This window comes from Silurus aristotelis (genome assembly GCF_946808225.1).
Source record: "Silurus aristotelis genome assembly, chromosome: 3".
Taxonomy (NCBI): Eukaryota; Metazoa; Chordata; class Actinopteri; order Siluriformes; family Siluridae; genus Silurus; species Silurus aristotelis.
This window is the reverse complement of record NC_139576.1, coordinates 7,352,152-7,370,016: the sequence shown is the minus strand read 5'-3', so window position 1 is coordinate 7,370,016 and position 17,865 is coordinate 7,352,152. Positions and strand designations below refer to the sequence as shown.

At 39.8% G+C, this 17,865-nt stretch overlaps 1 protein-coding gene across 1 annotated transcript in view; it reads right to left on the bottom strand.

Annotated features, from left to right (window-relative positions):
- Positions 1-1,417: 1,417 nt before the first annotated feature.
- ube2e3 (ubiquitin-conjugating enzyme E2E 3) overlaps positions 1,418-17,865 on the bottom strand; it is an 80,941-nt gene continuing 64,493 nt past the window's right edge. The window contains exons 5-6 of the mRNA XM_083537200.1: positions 12,298-12,445; positions 1,418-2,252 (exon numbers count right to left, since the gene is read on the bottom strand). Coding sequence (XP_083393326.1) covers positions 2,155-2,252; positions 12,298-12,445 — 246 coding nt within the window. The 3' untranslated portion in view covers positions 1,418-2,154. The remainder of the gene's footprint in view (positions 2,253-12,297; positions 12,446-17,865) is intronic.

Sequence of the window (17,865 nt, the reverse complement as noted above, 5' to 3'; positions counted from 1 at the left end):
AACTGTTAATGTTTATTTGTACAAACATTTAAAAGGGTGCCAATAATTCTCGAACTCTAGGTCCCCTTTAAAATCATTGTACAAACACATTAAACAATGTTTAATATATATAAAACAGTTAAGGTTTCCGGTTTGAGGCTACGCAGGCATTACATCAATTCATCCCAAAAAAATGGTGAAAAAAGTCCAGAAATTGGCTCCACAAGCAAGAAAAATCTCCCCAAAATGGCTTTTTTAGGCCCCTGGTAAAAACCGGCGGCACTACGAGCTCTGCTGAAGTAGCTGAATATGGCAGCCACAAGCCTTACTGACAAAAATAATCGCAAAACGAGTATCAAATAGTAAAAGAACAAAACATTTTGCAGTACTATGGGCCTTACAGAGGCAGGCATGACCCCTCTAAGAAACATGTGGTCTGGGTTGAAGAGCACAAAGCACAAACCACAGAGTGAAAATATAATTCTGTTATTCTTTCCAAGGCTTCTGTATGAGCTAGACCGACCGATCTATGGTTCATACTGGAGAAGGAAGGACAGCCATAACCTGGATATTCCACCATGCTGGAAAAGCAGCATGAAAAACAAGACATTGCTTAAAACAAACAAAGCTGTATTCAAAAACATTGGTAAGACAGCAAATATGAAAAAAGTGGTCTAGTCTGACATTTTTGCCCTGGACTCGTGACTACGTTTGGTGAAAAAAACACAAGTGAATTGACCTGGACTATGAAGCACAATGGTGGAAGCCTCATGTTGTATGGATGTGACTGGAAATCAGATCAGGGTTAATATAGAATATGACATTTTCAGCAGGAAACCTTTAGAGAATTGAGGCCAAGGCAGTGGTTAAAAAACAAGAATAAACGCAGAAAAGTAAGAACCTGATTGTGGTTGATTTGGATAGTCAATACCCAGACCTTAACGTAGACCGATTTTTGCAAAAAAAAAAAAAGCTAAAACAGCTAAAGTTAGATAGGCAAGGATCACTTTGTTTCATGGGAAAGTAGCAAGCCATATCATATACATCCTGTTTGGAAATCATCCAAAGGTATGTTGGAGTCAGCAGATATGTGAGAACTGTTTGAAAGGAAAGCCACTTCTGCTCATAATCCTGAGCACACCATGCACTAGAGCGGTACTGAAGCACTATGTTGAGTTTAACCATGGTCTTTTGGTTGATTTAGCCATGAATGTTCGATGGAGTTTAGGGTTTTAACTTTACATGATTTGATCCTTTTTTCCCCAGACTTGTTTTGAGAGCTATTTGGTCTTTTGTTTGTTTTGCTTCAACAATTTTTGCAGCCTTATTGAACAAATGAACTGAAATTAACTATAATTTGGGATCCAGGGCAACTGTATACAATGTCTTTAGCTCTCGTGAGGTCACACGGTCTGAAAGTAGACACATACACCCATGCTAAAGGACAGGTTATATATTTTTTATTATGTATGAGGAGATATTACATATCGGTGGCTCATTTCAGCCGAGCTACAAAACGGTCAATGAGCTTCTCTTCATTACAAAGTGACAAAGGTAGAACAGATTCACAAGATAAGGTCATCACAGAACGGGGAAAAACGGCTCCGGGAGGGGAGGGGCTCAGAGAGAAATCACATCGTCTTTAATATTCTACACCTAAGATGCTTTTCCACATTATTTTTTTTTTAAATAACATCATACAGATAATGGTTTAGACTAAATGAACCATAATATTTGGTTGACCTTGTAGGAACGGTATCCTTAATACATCACAAAATACATTTTTTTTTTTTATATCCCAAAGAAGCAAGACTTGCAAGTAGGCATTTAAACTGAACTAAAATCTACAGCTACAAAGGAGAAAAAAAAAAAAAAAAAAACTAGACCGTTAGCATTTAGCTTGGCGGGATCTCATCTGTTTCCCCAGTCTGTGTCGGGTGAAAGAAAACAAAGGCAGATTCAGAGGGACAAATATATACACAAGTCCGTATTGTAAAGGCTATAAAGATTCGCTGCACGTCATTGTTAGGTTGTCTATCCAGTATCCCATCGCTCCTGCAGGAGATTTGGAGGGTTCAGAAGGGGTAAGTGGTGATGACGGTGGTGGTGGTGGTGGTGGTGGTGGGGCAGAGGCTTATGGGTGGGCGGGAGGGGCAGGAGGAAGGTTGCCAGGATCTATGTGGCGTATCTCGTGGTCCACTGTCGAGCTATCCTGTCATGTTCCGCTCTGTTGGTCAGATACTGAGTGGCTATGCTTCCCACCAGAGGGTCCGCTACAAGAGAGAAAGAGACAGACAGACAGAATATATGTGAATCAGGTGCATTAAATCTCTATTTACATTTCAGCTCTTGTATCAAAGCACGCTCTGATTATTGACCAGTCTATGTCTCGTTAAACCACTGCTTCATATGGTGCCCAATCCAGTGTTTTTCTAATGCATGGATCCACCCTGAGCCTGACCAGGATAATGTTCTTACAGATGAGCTAAAATGCGCTTGTTCTTAATCTGTGTTTTTGTTCAAAGCAATTGAAATTTTAGAGATCAAACAGAAATGAACTGCACACAATGAAAAGAATACAAAAAAAAAAAGTCACATGCAAACCAATCGGAGGAATTTTGGTCAGGATTCCTGAATCTCATTATTGATCAAAAGCATGTTGAAGTTTGTAAGCAAATATGGCTACCACATGCCATCAATCCGAGCAGGGCGGAGCTCGTTATTTTTTTTTAAACAGCTGTGAGCTGCAGGGCACGTCTGAAGTATTGAGAGTGATTTGTGCATAAGAAATGGAGTATGTTTAATTAAATGGGTTTCTAAAAGTCGAGCTGAAAACCCAGTGAAATTTTGCATTTGTACATTGTACATTCCTGATGTCAGCTAATCGGCTTTCAAATTGCATGTGACATTTCGAGGGTTGGAACGGATCCACAATCAAATGCTTATTGTTCTCTGCAGCTCGGTGATAACTGGGCACCGGCAGCGCTGTTTACAAAGGGTGCTCAGACCCCTGCGGAGTGCCGTTTGTGGTTATAATTGCAAAGTTTACAAAATGGATCTGTTAAGATTTATCATAGATTACTAGGCAGATTATTCTGGTTTAACTGAGTCTTGTCCATTACACAAACTAGGATAAATGCATAACCCAGTACATTAGAGTAAATAGTTAACCAGTGATTCCACTCCAGAGTCAGATGTTCGCATGGAACAGCAAATGGATCAAATGTAAGCTTCATTTACCTTGGCCAATAGATTTACTTTGGTATCACACACTTTATTTAATAGATAGAACTTAAGAGGCCTTAACATTCCTGAAGCTTCAGCAGTTTAGTCTTTAATAGATACATGAAGTATCTAAGCAGTTGTGGCTGTGGTTTAGTGAGAGTTTTAGGAGGTGAGCTATAAGGATTATGACTAACACCACAATCAACACACCCAACTCTTTTATCCAATATACACCAATCAGGCTTAACATTATGACCACCTGCCTAATATCTTATTGGTCCCCTTTTGCTGCCAAAACGGTCATGACCCATCACGCATTAACAGCATTAACTTCTTCAGCAGTTTGAGCTACAGGATCTCGTCTGTTGGATCGTACCACATGGTCCAGCCTTCGCTACCTACGTGCATCAATGAGCCTTGGCCTCCCATGACCCTATCATCGGTTCACCACTGATCTTTCCTTGGACCACTTGCAATAGATGCTGACCATTGCATGCTCTGACCCAGTCGTCTAGCCGTCATAATTTGGTCCTTGTCAAACTCAATTAAATCCTTTTGCTTGCCCATTTATTTGCTTCTAAAATGTCAACTTTACGCAAAAAAATGTTTACTTGCTGCCAAATATATTCCACCCGCTAACAGGTGCCATTAGATAATCAGTGTGATCCACTTCACCTGTCATAATGTTATAATGTCATATATCTATTCCTGGTCAGGTTTTATAGGTGTGATTCTTGTTTATTTCTCTAAGCATTAAGTGTTTGTATATATGTGCATGTGTGTGTGTGTGTGTGTGTGTGTGGGTGGGTGTGTGTGTGTCTGTGAGAGATTGTATTGCTCAAAAGCTGAAAATGATAAACATGCAGGAAAAATGGCCAGTTATTTGTGAATTGCTTTACAAGGGTTGGAGTGGAAGTTCCCCTTCAGGAACTCGAGCTGCATGAACAACGGTTTGAAAATGCTGCGGCGCTATCCGCTCTCCGAATGATGTGCATAATCAGGCGATTTGAAAGCGCGGCTTCACCGGCCCGGGGTGGGGGTTGTCTCGAGGGAGCTGACTGCACAGATTGCACTCGCATGTCGATGGGTCTGGAGACGGGCTTGTCACTTTTTTCCTGCTCACCTGCCGGTTCCAGCGTTCTGTCGCAAGGTTCGGAAGCATGCCTTTTGTCTGCGTGCCCTCAGAGACATCCCCTCATCCAGTATTTTTTCGAAATCTATAAGAGGTAGTGCTAGTGTCCAGGTCTTAGGCTAAGCTGTATTCGACCCGACTCTTCAGTCCTAAAGTGTCGCAATATTCTAATATAGTTGGACTAAAAGAATGTGGTTACGGGCCCCGGGTTGAAGAGACGCCGGCTAGCTATCTCTCCCTGAGTGCTGCATTGTCCCTAAAAACCCCGATGCTGCCCACAAAGCCCCTTCGAAATACCTTCAAAAAACGCCCCCCCTGCTAGGGATAAAAGAGTTTTGGCCAAAAAGTCCAGACTCCACTGGAAAGGGTTGCTGTGCACCTAAGTATATGTTGCCCGGTCCACCCTGGCACCCTCAGGGAGCTGGTTAGTTAACCCTGCCACCTTCAGTGCTTCAGGGCACGACCAGCACCAGCAAACACCCTCCTCAGTTTCTGCCCGGCAACAGAGCGGAATTAAGGGGGTTTGCCCCCTTTTAGGAGGTCCCTAGAGCTGCCCCAGGGCATTGCTCCAGCTCTAGGCTTACCGGAAGTCAATCTCGACAGACTGATTATCTTAAGAGACTATCTAGGTCCAGGTCTCTGGGAAAGACCCCATTGGATGTGGCATATCAATTGCCTAAAAATGCTGGCCGTGCTTCAAGCTATGAGGCCTTTCCCTCCCTTTTAGTCTGTACAGACAACACTTCGGTGCTTTCTTACATCAAACACCAGGGGGGTCTGTGAGCTTGCCTCCTGTACAAGCTGGCACATCAGATCCTTCTGTGGGCCACGGGGAAGTTGCTCTCAAGGGCAGTGTATATCCGAGGCCAAATAAACGAGGAAGCAGACGCCCCCCTTCAAGACAAGGGTCGCTAAATAAGAACCCCTTGGTGACACATTTTCTCCATGGTACCTGGAGGCTGAGGCTTCCGGTACGATCTACAGTGCCTGCTTCAGACTTGGCAATTGTCTTGGAGGCCCTCTTAGAGCCTTCCTTTGAGCCATTGACCAAGGTGCCTTTGAGGTTCCTCATAGTCAATTCTGTGTTTCTCTTGGACATCTCCTCTCTAAAGAGTGGGCCCTTCTTTCATGGAATTTACTCCAGGCATGGCCAGTGCCTTCCTCTACACTAAATCATTTTTCCAAGGTACCCTTGGTTGTTCCACAACCTGTTATGCTCCAGGCATTTGTCCCTCCTCCTTTTCAGGCCCCAGACCAGGAGAAGCTTAGGACGCAAGCACTGGACAGATAAGTCCACAGAACAAAAATGTGGAGGAAGTCGGAGCAGTTTGCCATGGCCCTCCGTGGAGTGGTCTCCCTGCGAACAAGCAGACATACAGCAGATGGATTGTGGATGCTATTTTTTTACTCTTATGAGTCCTCCGGCCTCCCTGCCCTTTTCAGGGTCAGAGATCACTCGACTCGGAGAGTGGCAGCCTCTAAGGCTTTCCCAGGAGAGTGGAAGTTATTATACAACAAATGCAGCAGAGAAAATGGACTGGAATGTTCAAATAACAAATACCAATATGATCAGGTGTCCACAAACTTTTATTCATATAGTGTATTTAGAAAAAAGTTAGGATTGAATTGATGTAAAATATTAAGCTGCAAGTAAAAACGGCACTAGCATTATTTTCAAAACCCTACACAGTTGTATTTAACCACATGAGGGATGTGATACCAAGTGAGCATGAATGTAAAGGTGTGGTGTGAACACTTTAATGCAATACAATGTAACTACAAAGGGATTTTTATTGCTGAATTAGAATCAAGGAAGTGGTTGATGAATACTTTCATTAACAAAGGCAAACAGAGAACGATAAAATACTGGCTGTAAATCTTTGGTGCCATCGTATGACATAAGTGCAAATAAGCGGTTGTCAATTAGACCTGCACATGAGTAGCTCAGGGAGTGGTATGGGGTGTGTGTGTGCCAGGTATTTGATGCCTCACACACATATACACACAAAAAACACACCCAAAACAAATATTCAGTAAGATCCCACTCATGTGGCTTCATGGCAACTTCCTCTCACATAATTATGGTTGTTGTGCAGAATTTTCAAGCTGCTAGACACAAGGTGTGTGTATAAACGTGTTCTTTATCTTTTAATCTATATTTTGCACTTGTAGAGAAGTGTAAATGTTTAGACAATCTAAAACAATAATAAGTGCAGAACAACCCCAACCCCACAACCCAGCCCACCCCACCCAACCCCCACATTATATTAGATTGTCTGCAATCTTTGAATATCTTGCTCTAACATAACATTATGAGCAGTGAAGTGAATAACACTGATTACCTCTCCATGATGGCACCTGTTAGTGAATGGGATATATGAGGCAGCAAGTGAACATTTTGTCCTCAAGTTTAGGTGTTAGAAGCAGGAAAAATGGGCAAGCATGAGAATTTGAGCAAGTTTGATGAGGCCCAAATTGTGATGTCTAGATGACTGGGTCAGAGCATCTCCAAAACTGCAGCTCTTGTAGGAGGTTCCTGGTCTGCAGTGGTTAGAATCTATCAAAAGTGCTCCAAGGAAAGAACAGTGGTGAACCGGCAACAGGGTCATGAGCGGCCGAGGCCCATTGATGCACGTGGAGAGTGAAGGCTGGACCGTGCGATCCAACAGACGAGCTCCTGAAGCTCAAATTGTTAAAGAAGTCGAATGCTGTAATGTTCGATAAGTCAGAAAGGTTTCGGCAGCAAAAGGGGGACCAACACAGTATTAGGCAGGTGGTCATAATCGTATAACTGCTCTGTGTATATTATATAGTTTATATCAAAATGGATTTTTTTTCTTTCTAAGACAGCAGCAGCAGTGTGTTATCTGCTATAAATATTTGTTGGTACATATATTTTCATATTTGTAATATGAAAATACAAAACATTCTACAAAACAGAATGGAAACAAACAAAAAAAAACAATCTCACAAGAAATAATGAATTAGCAAAGCACACAGTCAGCTTGCATTTAAAGACTTGTTATGAGAACTCACAAACTATCTGTCCTTAAGGGAATCCAAAGAAAATTACAACTAAATAAACACTGAAGTGGGGAAAAATTAAAGCAGAACAACAAAGAGCTAGGACAAGTTTGGGAATGGCAAGGGCACCTGATCATTAAGAAAAAAAAAGGTCCATGTAATTTGTGTTCATTGTTGGTTTTTTTGTTCTTTTTGTTCGTTTGTTTGTTTTAATAATTAAAAGATTTACATTTACGGTGATTATATATGCCCTTATCCAGAGCGACATGCAAAAGTGCTTAGAGTCTTTATCAATGAATAAATCAACACTGGTTCATTAGATTACAAACTTAAGATACCATCAGCCTACAACTCTGTTGAGAGATTTTAGCACAGTTTAAAAAAAAAAAAACAATAAAAGATAGAACAAACAACCATGAAACAACTAGATTTAAAAACTGTGTTTAAAATGTGAAATATTTAAATTTCACCTTATTTATGATTTCTCTGCCATCTATGTTTTGTTTTGTTTAGTTATTTGTGTTTGTGGTGCTCTTAAACAACCCAGATGTGAAATATCTGATCAACCATGAGAGTATAATCAATCAATGGCTCCATACAGCATTCTAACTTCACTCCGAGAAGTTAATATGGATCACTATGTGCTTTTCAATACCAACAAGAGAATGACAGGAAATGTCATTGTGCAGACATTGTCCAACACATGTCCTCTTCTTATGGTGTTATACCATGCACATGTATACAATGTTATACTAAAGTCTTTAGACAATCGTTGCAGAACAGACCCGTCCCTACATCCTACCCTGCCCCACCCCATATCCTGTTCTACTGGATTGTCTGCAATCTCTGAACAATTTGCTCTAGTTTGAGAGGTTTGGGAGGAGGTAGCTCAGTGGATAAGATGTTGGACTTGGGTTTAAAGCCCAACCACTAAGCTGCCACAGATGGGTCCTTAAGCAAGGCCCTTAACCACCAATTGCACAGATGTATAAATAAAATAAATGTAAGTCACTTCTGGATAAGGGCGTCTGCCAAATGACAAATCAAAATGTGGTTAATATCATATTATTTATCATTTGTACAAGAGTTAAGGAAAAACTTTCTTCCTAATATTTCTTCCTAAGAAAAGACTGAAATTCCTTATGAATTCCAGGTTAGGATCGGGATGTTCAATTGGAAATATATTGAGAGTTTGATTATTACACTTTGTAAAATTAAACAAATATTTAAAAAAAATTATTAATACGTAATTTTCTTTTTCTTGTGTGCTAAGAATGAACAAAAAAAGGCAATTTTTATTTTTTATTTTTCAGGATTAAATCAAAAAAGGAATGAATGCAGCAGAGACTGATCCAAAAGCTACGCATGGCTTTTGTAGGGATAAATAAAAAACTTAACTCACAAAGAACCTTGAATACCTTCAGTTACTAAGTTAATGCTTTGACAAAGAAACAATGAAAATTCTAAACTTAATTACTGTTTTAGAAAACAAAACAAAACAAAAAAAAAACAGTGGAATGGCACATACAACAAAAGAAAAAATTCAAAAGTGAGTTTGCTAATAGTCCAAATTAGCCATGCCAATGGACCAGTGGGGGCACTCTGGTGGTCTGGAGGGGAAACATCCATGGAAGCCATTATACAATATGCAACAAGAGAGCGTGACAGCTTTCACCCTCAGGGAGTTCTCTTCTGTCTTATTTTCCACAGTCTGTATTAATGCATCATGTTTAGTGCTTTATAGTTGATAACTCAACTGCTGTTCCAGCATTCCAGCAAACTACACACCCACATTAAATTACTGACTTCCTCATTGGGCTGGATAATAAGATGATGATTCCCCCCCCCACCCCGATAGGGTCAATATAAACGTTATAAAAGCTCTAAAAATGCGTGGACGGGTTTGATTGGATGTGTGTATAACATCAAAACACAGCTGTGTATCTAGAACTGATGCAGCAAAATAACATGACCTACACTCAAAGCCAAAGCACAAAGCAGCTACACAGTGATGACAGACACACTCATAGCATACACAAATAGCGTAAATCCAGCATATATGTATATACACACATACATCGTTGACATACACACAGCATATACACACATTAAAAAAACATGCGCACACACACACACACGCGCACACACGCGCACACACGCACACACACGCACACACACGCACACACACGCACACACACGCACACACACACACACACACACACACACACACACACACACAACTAAACTACATACACACACATGCACAGCATACATATGAACACAGAGCACACACAGCATACATACACATGCATACATACACACACACCATATACATTCACAGCATACGTACACATAACATACACAAACACAGATACATGCATAGAAGATATACTCAAACAGCATACACACAGAGCACACACAAAGCCTACTGTACATACACACACATGCACACTGGATGCATACACACACACACACACACAAACACACACACACACACACACACACACACACACACACACACACACACACACACACACACACACACACACACACACACACACACGCATTCACAACAAACAAACATAATAAACACTCATACATTTAACCAAGACATACTCACACACAGCATACACACAGCATATACATAGCATACACACACATCCTTAACTTGGGATCTGAAATTGGAGCCTCAAGGCCAAATGCACATTGAGATTTTGTCTGCTGTTTTAGTTACTGATCGCTCGGAGTTGAGCCTGTGTCTGAAATTAGATCACACAGAAGTGGTGATAAATCAGGCCAAATGAAACACTTCCTGTCAAGGTCCTGCTAATGCTTACCTGCTAATAATGACTTTATCTTTAAAGAGAAAAGCGCTTTACTGTTCGCACCCTGATATCTCTCAAAGTGACCTACATTTTCTACTGAAAGTATTTAATATGGAGATGAGGCTGAAGTCATTGTGACTCTCAACCAGTCAACCCAGAAGTGTAATTAAGCATAGAGTTTACTCAGACATGGAAGCATTTTTAGCATATTTTTTCAAATGCACAGTATGTATGATACCCTTGTGTGGTTTTTCCTCAAACCCCTACCACAAAAGTGGAGGCACACAATTGTATAAGACGTTTTTTGGATGAGGTTGCATTCAATTCTCCATTCATTTTAAAGATTAGGAGACCCAAATCTGTTCCAGCATGACAATACTCCTGTGCACAAAGCCAGCTCCATGAAGATATGGTTAACATGGGTTGCAGTGTAAGATCTCCTGCTATTGAGCTCTGACCTCAACCTTATTGAACATCATTGGGATAAATGTGAATGCTGACTGCACCCCAGGCCTCCTCACCTCACCTACATCAGTACCCGACTTTACTAAGCTCCACAAGCACACTACAAAATCTAGAGGAAAATCTTCCCAGAAGAGTGGAGGTTTTATTATAGCAAATGGGGACAAAATGTGGTATAGGATGCACAAAAAACCCATACAAAACTTTTGCTCGGGTGTCCACAAACTTTTGTCCTTATAGTGTATCTGCACTTTATCAGTGTGTTTGAATTCTACACATTTACACATTTGACTATATTTTACTTTATACACACACACACACACACACACACACACACACACACACACACACACACACACACACACACACACACACACACACACACACACGGTATATTTCACTTATATATTACAGCACAGTGTAATTTACATTTTACTCCACTACATTTTATTCCTCGCTACTTGTACATCCATGAGCAGTGTTAAAAGAGAAGCTGTGGTGAAAAGCACAAATGTAACCCCACGGTTCTGCTTAGAGTGTGTGTGGAGTATAGGTTTCTCTTCCGTTTCATACATGAACGTCATGTATATTACATTCTTTGGTGGAAGAATGTAATATACATGACGTTCATGCATGAACCATATTCATCATGTTCATGTTTTTGTCTGCTTGACAGAACCATAAAATTTGTGGTTATAATTTACCACAACAAGGAAAAAACCTATAAATCACTATAAAAAGAGATTTATAGGTTTTACTTTGTTGTGGTAAATTATGGTTAGTAATTTGCCAGGAAATCCTGTATAACAGTGGTCCCCAACCCCCCGGCCGTGGACCGGCACCGGTCTGTGGGTCAATTGGTACCGGGCCGCACAGAAAGGATACATAACTTACATTATTTCCATTTTTATTTATTATCTGATTCTGAACGATGTTTTATTTTGGAAAATTACTGGATTCTCTCTGCCACATGACTCTATGACTCACTCTTGATTCATGTCATGATGCCTCGGTTACATGTCTTACCTCCATCCGCTACCTTCTTAAAGGGGCTCTCAAACCCCCAAGCGAGCAAAATAAACAAAAAACAACACAGTGGATTCACGTCTATTATTATATTTAGAAAATACCAGTTTTTATGCCGGTTGTATCATTAAATTTCTTTTGTATTTATCCTTATCCCATACAATAGAAAATCCGTGAAAATATTGTCGACATTAAACCGATCTGTGGCGCAAAAAAAGGTTGGGGACCGCTGCTCTATTAGACTAAATGATGATGTGATGAACATATCTAAAATAGTGAGTAAATATCAAGCTGCAAGTGCACTGCATACTGAGACACACATTAGCTGTGTTTTAGCTTTAGACATGTGGTGTACTGTATCATAATGCTGAATTATTTGCATATAATGATACATTCAAATCTTTAGGAGCCTGATATCCTCATTGGGTTTTTGAGCTCTATCTCTGTCCAATCAAAAAAGCAGATTAGTGTGCTTGTTTAAAAAATAAAAATATTTCAGTGTACATGTTCCACATATTTGCTGCATTTTGCTGCACGACTGGATGTCGGTATGGTGTTTACACCAACAGCACGTCCTCATGCCTGTGTTCTAGTGATCCGGTAATAACATGCTGCTGGACTCACCAGGGTTACAATCCGTCAGCAGTGAGCAGATGGACAGCAGGACCTTGGAGATGGTGAGCGCTGGACTCCAGTTGTCCTTCAGAATATCCAGACAGATCACTCCCTGACTGTTAATGTTGCAGTGGTAGATCCGTGTACGGAACGTCACCTAGGTGATCAGGAAGACAAGGAAACAACATGTTCAGGGAAATAAAACACACTCGCTTCCTCCACCATACACCAGAAAACATCTTTCATCATCATGTAGTGATGGTAAACATCACCAATGATCTGCAAAGCACTCTCTATGGTACAGTCATGTGCCAGACATTTCTACCATTGGCTTAAGCTTTTCATTGTCAAAAATATTTATTACATAATTGTGATGTAATGAAGTTAATGTTTTCTTTAGAACCTCGTTCCACAGTGCAAACAGAGAACTCACAACTAAAATGTAGAAAAATATCATAAACATATACTAAATATAGTAAGCAAAATATATATCTTTAGCAAATCAGAAGTCACTGTCTCCTCTGTATACAACCAAACATCAATATTCTCAATGGTATTAAAACACAAACACATCCATTTTTGTTTTTCTACTTGTTTCTTTAGTTTTCTAAATTCTCCAAACACATTTATTCTGAAATGTCACCAAACAAATAATATAACAATAATCTCCGACAGACTACCAAGAACATTGACGTTCACCATCGTGAGCCAACAAGCACCAAAATCTACCATTAATTCCAGGAAACACCAACACTCACCATCAAACACCAACAAACCACAATGCTCTCCAGCAACCACCAACAAGATGTCAATGGTCTCCAACATTCACAACCAAATGCCATCCAGCCACAGAGTTCATAATCACCAACAAACATCGCAAGCCAACAAGCACCTATATTCACCACCAATGCCAAGAAATACCGAAGCTCACCATCAAACACCAAAGTTCAGTCCAACAATATAGAATGCAAAAGTTCAGCATCAAACAATACACACCAGTGATTTCCATAAATATAAACAATTGTCAAACTTCAACAATCACCAATAAAACCCTGCAAAAGTTCTTCAAACAGCCACAAAAAGTAAAGTTCAATATCAAACACAGATAAACCCCAAGGTTCACACTCAAACCACAATATCTGCCATAAATGCATATACGTTCACCACAACAAATGGCAAAATTTACCAAAAAACAAAATAAAGTGAATGAAGTGTATTTATCTAATGGAATATAAGTATCTTAACCTAATACCATTTCCATTATCGTTAACCCTGACCACATGAGTAATTGTGTGAACAAATTAAAAACTGAAGTCTATACGCATTTTAGAAAACTCATTAACATGGTGTGTACCACAACAGAAACCAAAAAAATTTAAGGAGACACTAAACTAATAATACTTCTAATAACAGCACCAATGATTTAATGCAGATGTGAAAAAAAAAATAGCAGCTGGGATGCAGGAGAAGCAAACTATCAGTTTTTATAAAGGTTTATAATACATTGCAAAACCATGCATGCTTATGCATCTACTTAAACATACCCACATGCCCAAACTTACACTTAAACACTCTAACACAGACGTCTTCCTAAAATATTTTTAAACCAAACACACACACACGTGATATGGCTATAAAATACCCAAGCAGGCAATGGCACTAAACACAACTCTGTTTGAGAGTTAGGACACAGCAAAGACAAGAGGAATATAAACAGATTTACATAAATATACAATAAAGCTCATTATTTCGAGAAACAATTACTAAGGATTTTAGGATATCATCAATTATATTTATAAATAAACCCCTCACACTTTAGCAAACATTTCAGCATATCTTCTCAAAGGGACAATACTATAGAAATGAAACTTGAGTAGTTAATGTGCAGATTGTGCAGCAGTATAGATTTTCTGTTCTCTGAAAATACCTGGACATACAACCAGGGCAAATTACATTGTCAAAATAGCTACCAACAAAAGTGAGTCAACATGTCAAAACTGTGTCTAAAGTGTCAATATTTAGTTTGAGCAACATTGCTGTCTGAAGGGAGGGTATCATGGCCTGCTTCAGAATGTAACATGGCATGTTGAAGTCCATGTGTTCCTCAATGAACCGCAGCTCCCCAGTACCAGCAGCACTGAATAAGCCCCAGACTATGATGCTACCACCACCATGCTTGTCTGTAGGCAAGACACAATGTTCTTGGCACTCCTCACCAGGATGTCACCACACATGCTGGACACCATCTGAGCAAAACAAGTTTATCTTAGTCTCATCAGAACACAGATATGGTTCCAGTAATCCAGGCTTTCTTCTCTTCTTTCGGCAGCTTAAGAAGAGGCTTCTTTCTGGGACCACGGCCTATAAACCGACTTGTTGTAGTGTGCGGCGTACGTCCTGAGCACTGACAAGCAGACCTTCCACTTCTGCAACCTCTAAAGCAATGCTGGCAGCACTGATGCGTCTGTTTTTAAAGCATCTTCTGCACAGCACGAGGACTCAAATTCTTTGATGGACCCTTACGAGGACTGTTCTTGGAAAACCTCTGTGTGACCCTGACCACTGTACTGTAACTCAGTTTCAGGGTATAACCGATTTTCTTATAGCCTCAGCATCTTTGAGGAGCGCAACAGTTCTAATTCTCAAATCATCAGAGAGTCTTTGCCATAAGGTGCCATGTTGAACATCCAGTGGTCAGTATGAGAGAATTGTACTCAAAGCACAACATTTTAACCGCTCTAATACAAGATACACACATTTGTATGGTTCTGTCAAAAACATGAACATTATGAATAGGACATGTGGCTTTACATGGTTACACCATGTACAGCTGTTATTACTTAGGGCAGAGATATCAAACTCAAATTCACAGTGGGACAAAATTAAAAACTGGGATGAAGTCGTGGGCCAAACTCAATTGTGCATGTTTTCCGTCTCTCCAGATGTGTAATGTTGGACCTTTTTATATGGAAACAAACTTTAGTTTTGCATAAACATTAAATCTGAAACCACCAAAGTTTAATATTATAAACACATGAGAAATTAAATTTGACATAAAACACACATCAGTGGTATTAGTTTCTTATCATCTCTCTCTCTCTCTCTCTCTCTCTCTCTCTCTCTCTCTATAGCCTTTCGAATTCCTTTTTTTAATGTAAAACTTTTTTCACAGGCCAACAACAAAACAACCAATAATAATAATTTCAATTAAAAAAAGCCAATCTTTCAACTATTAACAGTTCATGCCTTAGAGTAGAAAAAGTGCATAAAGACAACATTCATTCAAGCTCAGTTTCTACACTCTGATTTACTCTGATGCACATTGGTTCAAACCAGATACCTGGTATCTCTTCTTAGATGCAAGTGCATCAATGTCTGGGTTTAGGCTCTGAGCTGAGGAAATCCTCAGGATTGAGTGAAGGTGTTCATCAGTGAGACTCTTGAGTGGTGTTTTGTTTATTTTTATCGAAGAGAACAGTTGCTCACACAGATATGTGCTGCCGAACATAGAGATTATTTGAGCAGCTTGGGCACGGAGTTGGAACAGTGTGTCGGGGAGGAAACATGGAAACTGTGCAGCACACACAGGGTCATACTTTTACTTGAGCGTGTCTCTACACTGGAGTTCAATCAGCTTTATTTGGAGGTTGATTGGTGCGCTTTACACCTCAACCACAAACGGATTTCTGAGCAGTTCAAATCTGCATTTCTGAGCTTCAAAGTCGGTAAATCTCCGGGTAAATTCAGCGCTGAGTACACAGAGTTTTTCAGCGGTCTCGACTATCGCGCTAACGCACTAACAAAGCATTCTGGGATTTGTAGTATTAGCGGTGTATGCGCTATATACTGTCGGGCCAACTTTAATACACATTTGATATCATCTCGCGGGCCAAATATAATTACACTGAGTTTGACACCCCTGACTTAGGGTGTATTCACTTTTGTTGTCAGTTATTTAGACAATAATGGCTGTATGCTGAGTTATTTCTAGAGGACAGTAAATCTGTATTTCTGTACAATGTGCACATTGACTACGCTAAATATATCCAAGTTTCATTTCTATAGTTTTGTCCCTTAAGAAGATATACTGCAATGGATACTGCAGTTTTCTAAAGTTGTTTTGTGACCAATGTTTACAATCATTACAATTTATTTTTTTTCTCTCGCTAGTCTCCAATCAGTACCCCATTATGTAAAAACAGAAATCTAGAAATGGATATATAAGGTGACTAAGAACCTGATGGTCACTCTGACTGAGCTCTGGAGATTTTGTGTAGAGATGAGACAATGTTCCAGAAGGACAACTATCACTGAAGCCCTCCACCAATCTGGGGTTTATGGCATAGTGGCTAAACCAAAGCCAAAACCAGAAAAAAAACACAGTATGCTAATGTGAATCTATAACGTAAATCAGAACAGCTCATTGTGTCTTTGGAACAAGTCGCAAAGAACGTTACTTCACCAAGAATCGTATGTGTGTGTGTGTGTGTGTGTGTGTGCGTGTTACCAATTAGTAACCGTGCGACACTAAGCAAGGGAATGTGTGTGCAGGCTAAATGCGTGTGCAGCTTAAAATTCAGATCTGTTTCAGCCATATTGGAATCCCTTGGTGGTTGCAGGGATTTTGACTGTTTAAAAGTGATGGCACCTTCTACACATGTCTTACATAGACCTTTTCAGTTCACCCCTGAGAATGAGAGGCTACTACGAGGTGAAGACTAATGGTGCTATTCTGACTATGTGTGTTTCCATGTCTCCAATTTCATCATGGACAGCAATTTAGAACAAAGAGCAAATGTGAAATTCTGTGTGAAACTGGGCAAATCTACCACAATTTTTTTTTAAATGACATACGTTTGACATGCGGCATACGTTTAACAAATATGCTGTATTTTTTATGAGTGGCATGCATGAAAACGGAAAAAAAACTCGTAGATGCCGAGAGATCAGGAAGACCTTCAACGAGCTCCACTTCCGAAAACTTCAAAACCATTTTGCAACATGTAAGATAATCGTTGGAGAACAATCCACATGATCTCACTTTCCATGCCACTCTACTCGCCAGATTTACAATAATAATAACAAAAATATATACAAATAAATAGATTACAAATATAAAGTCACAAATGAGTCGCCACTATTTTGTCCCTAATGAGCAAGTCAGTAATCGCAGTGGCAGGATAAAACTCCCTGAGGTGGTATGAGGAGGAAACCTTGAGAGAAACCAGACTCAAAAGGGGAACCCATCCTCATCTGTGTGACACAGAATGTCCATTCATTACAGTTTCATCATTGTTAAGGTTATCAAATTTCACTAATGGACACTTTAATGCAAAATTGTCATTGTAGCAGGCTATGAATTTTAATTATAGTCCAAATCCATCTCCACAGTAACCATATGAATCTTTAGGCTGTAAATTGTAACCATTTTGTGCTAAAAAAGGTCAAAAATGAACAGATTCTGTGAAGCACATGCATTTGCAAAAAAATACTACTAATAATAATACTAGCACCAAATTTTGTGGGTGGAGTTAATGGAAAAACAAAAACAAAAAAAAAAAACAGATGCACATCTGA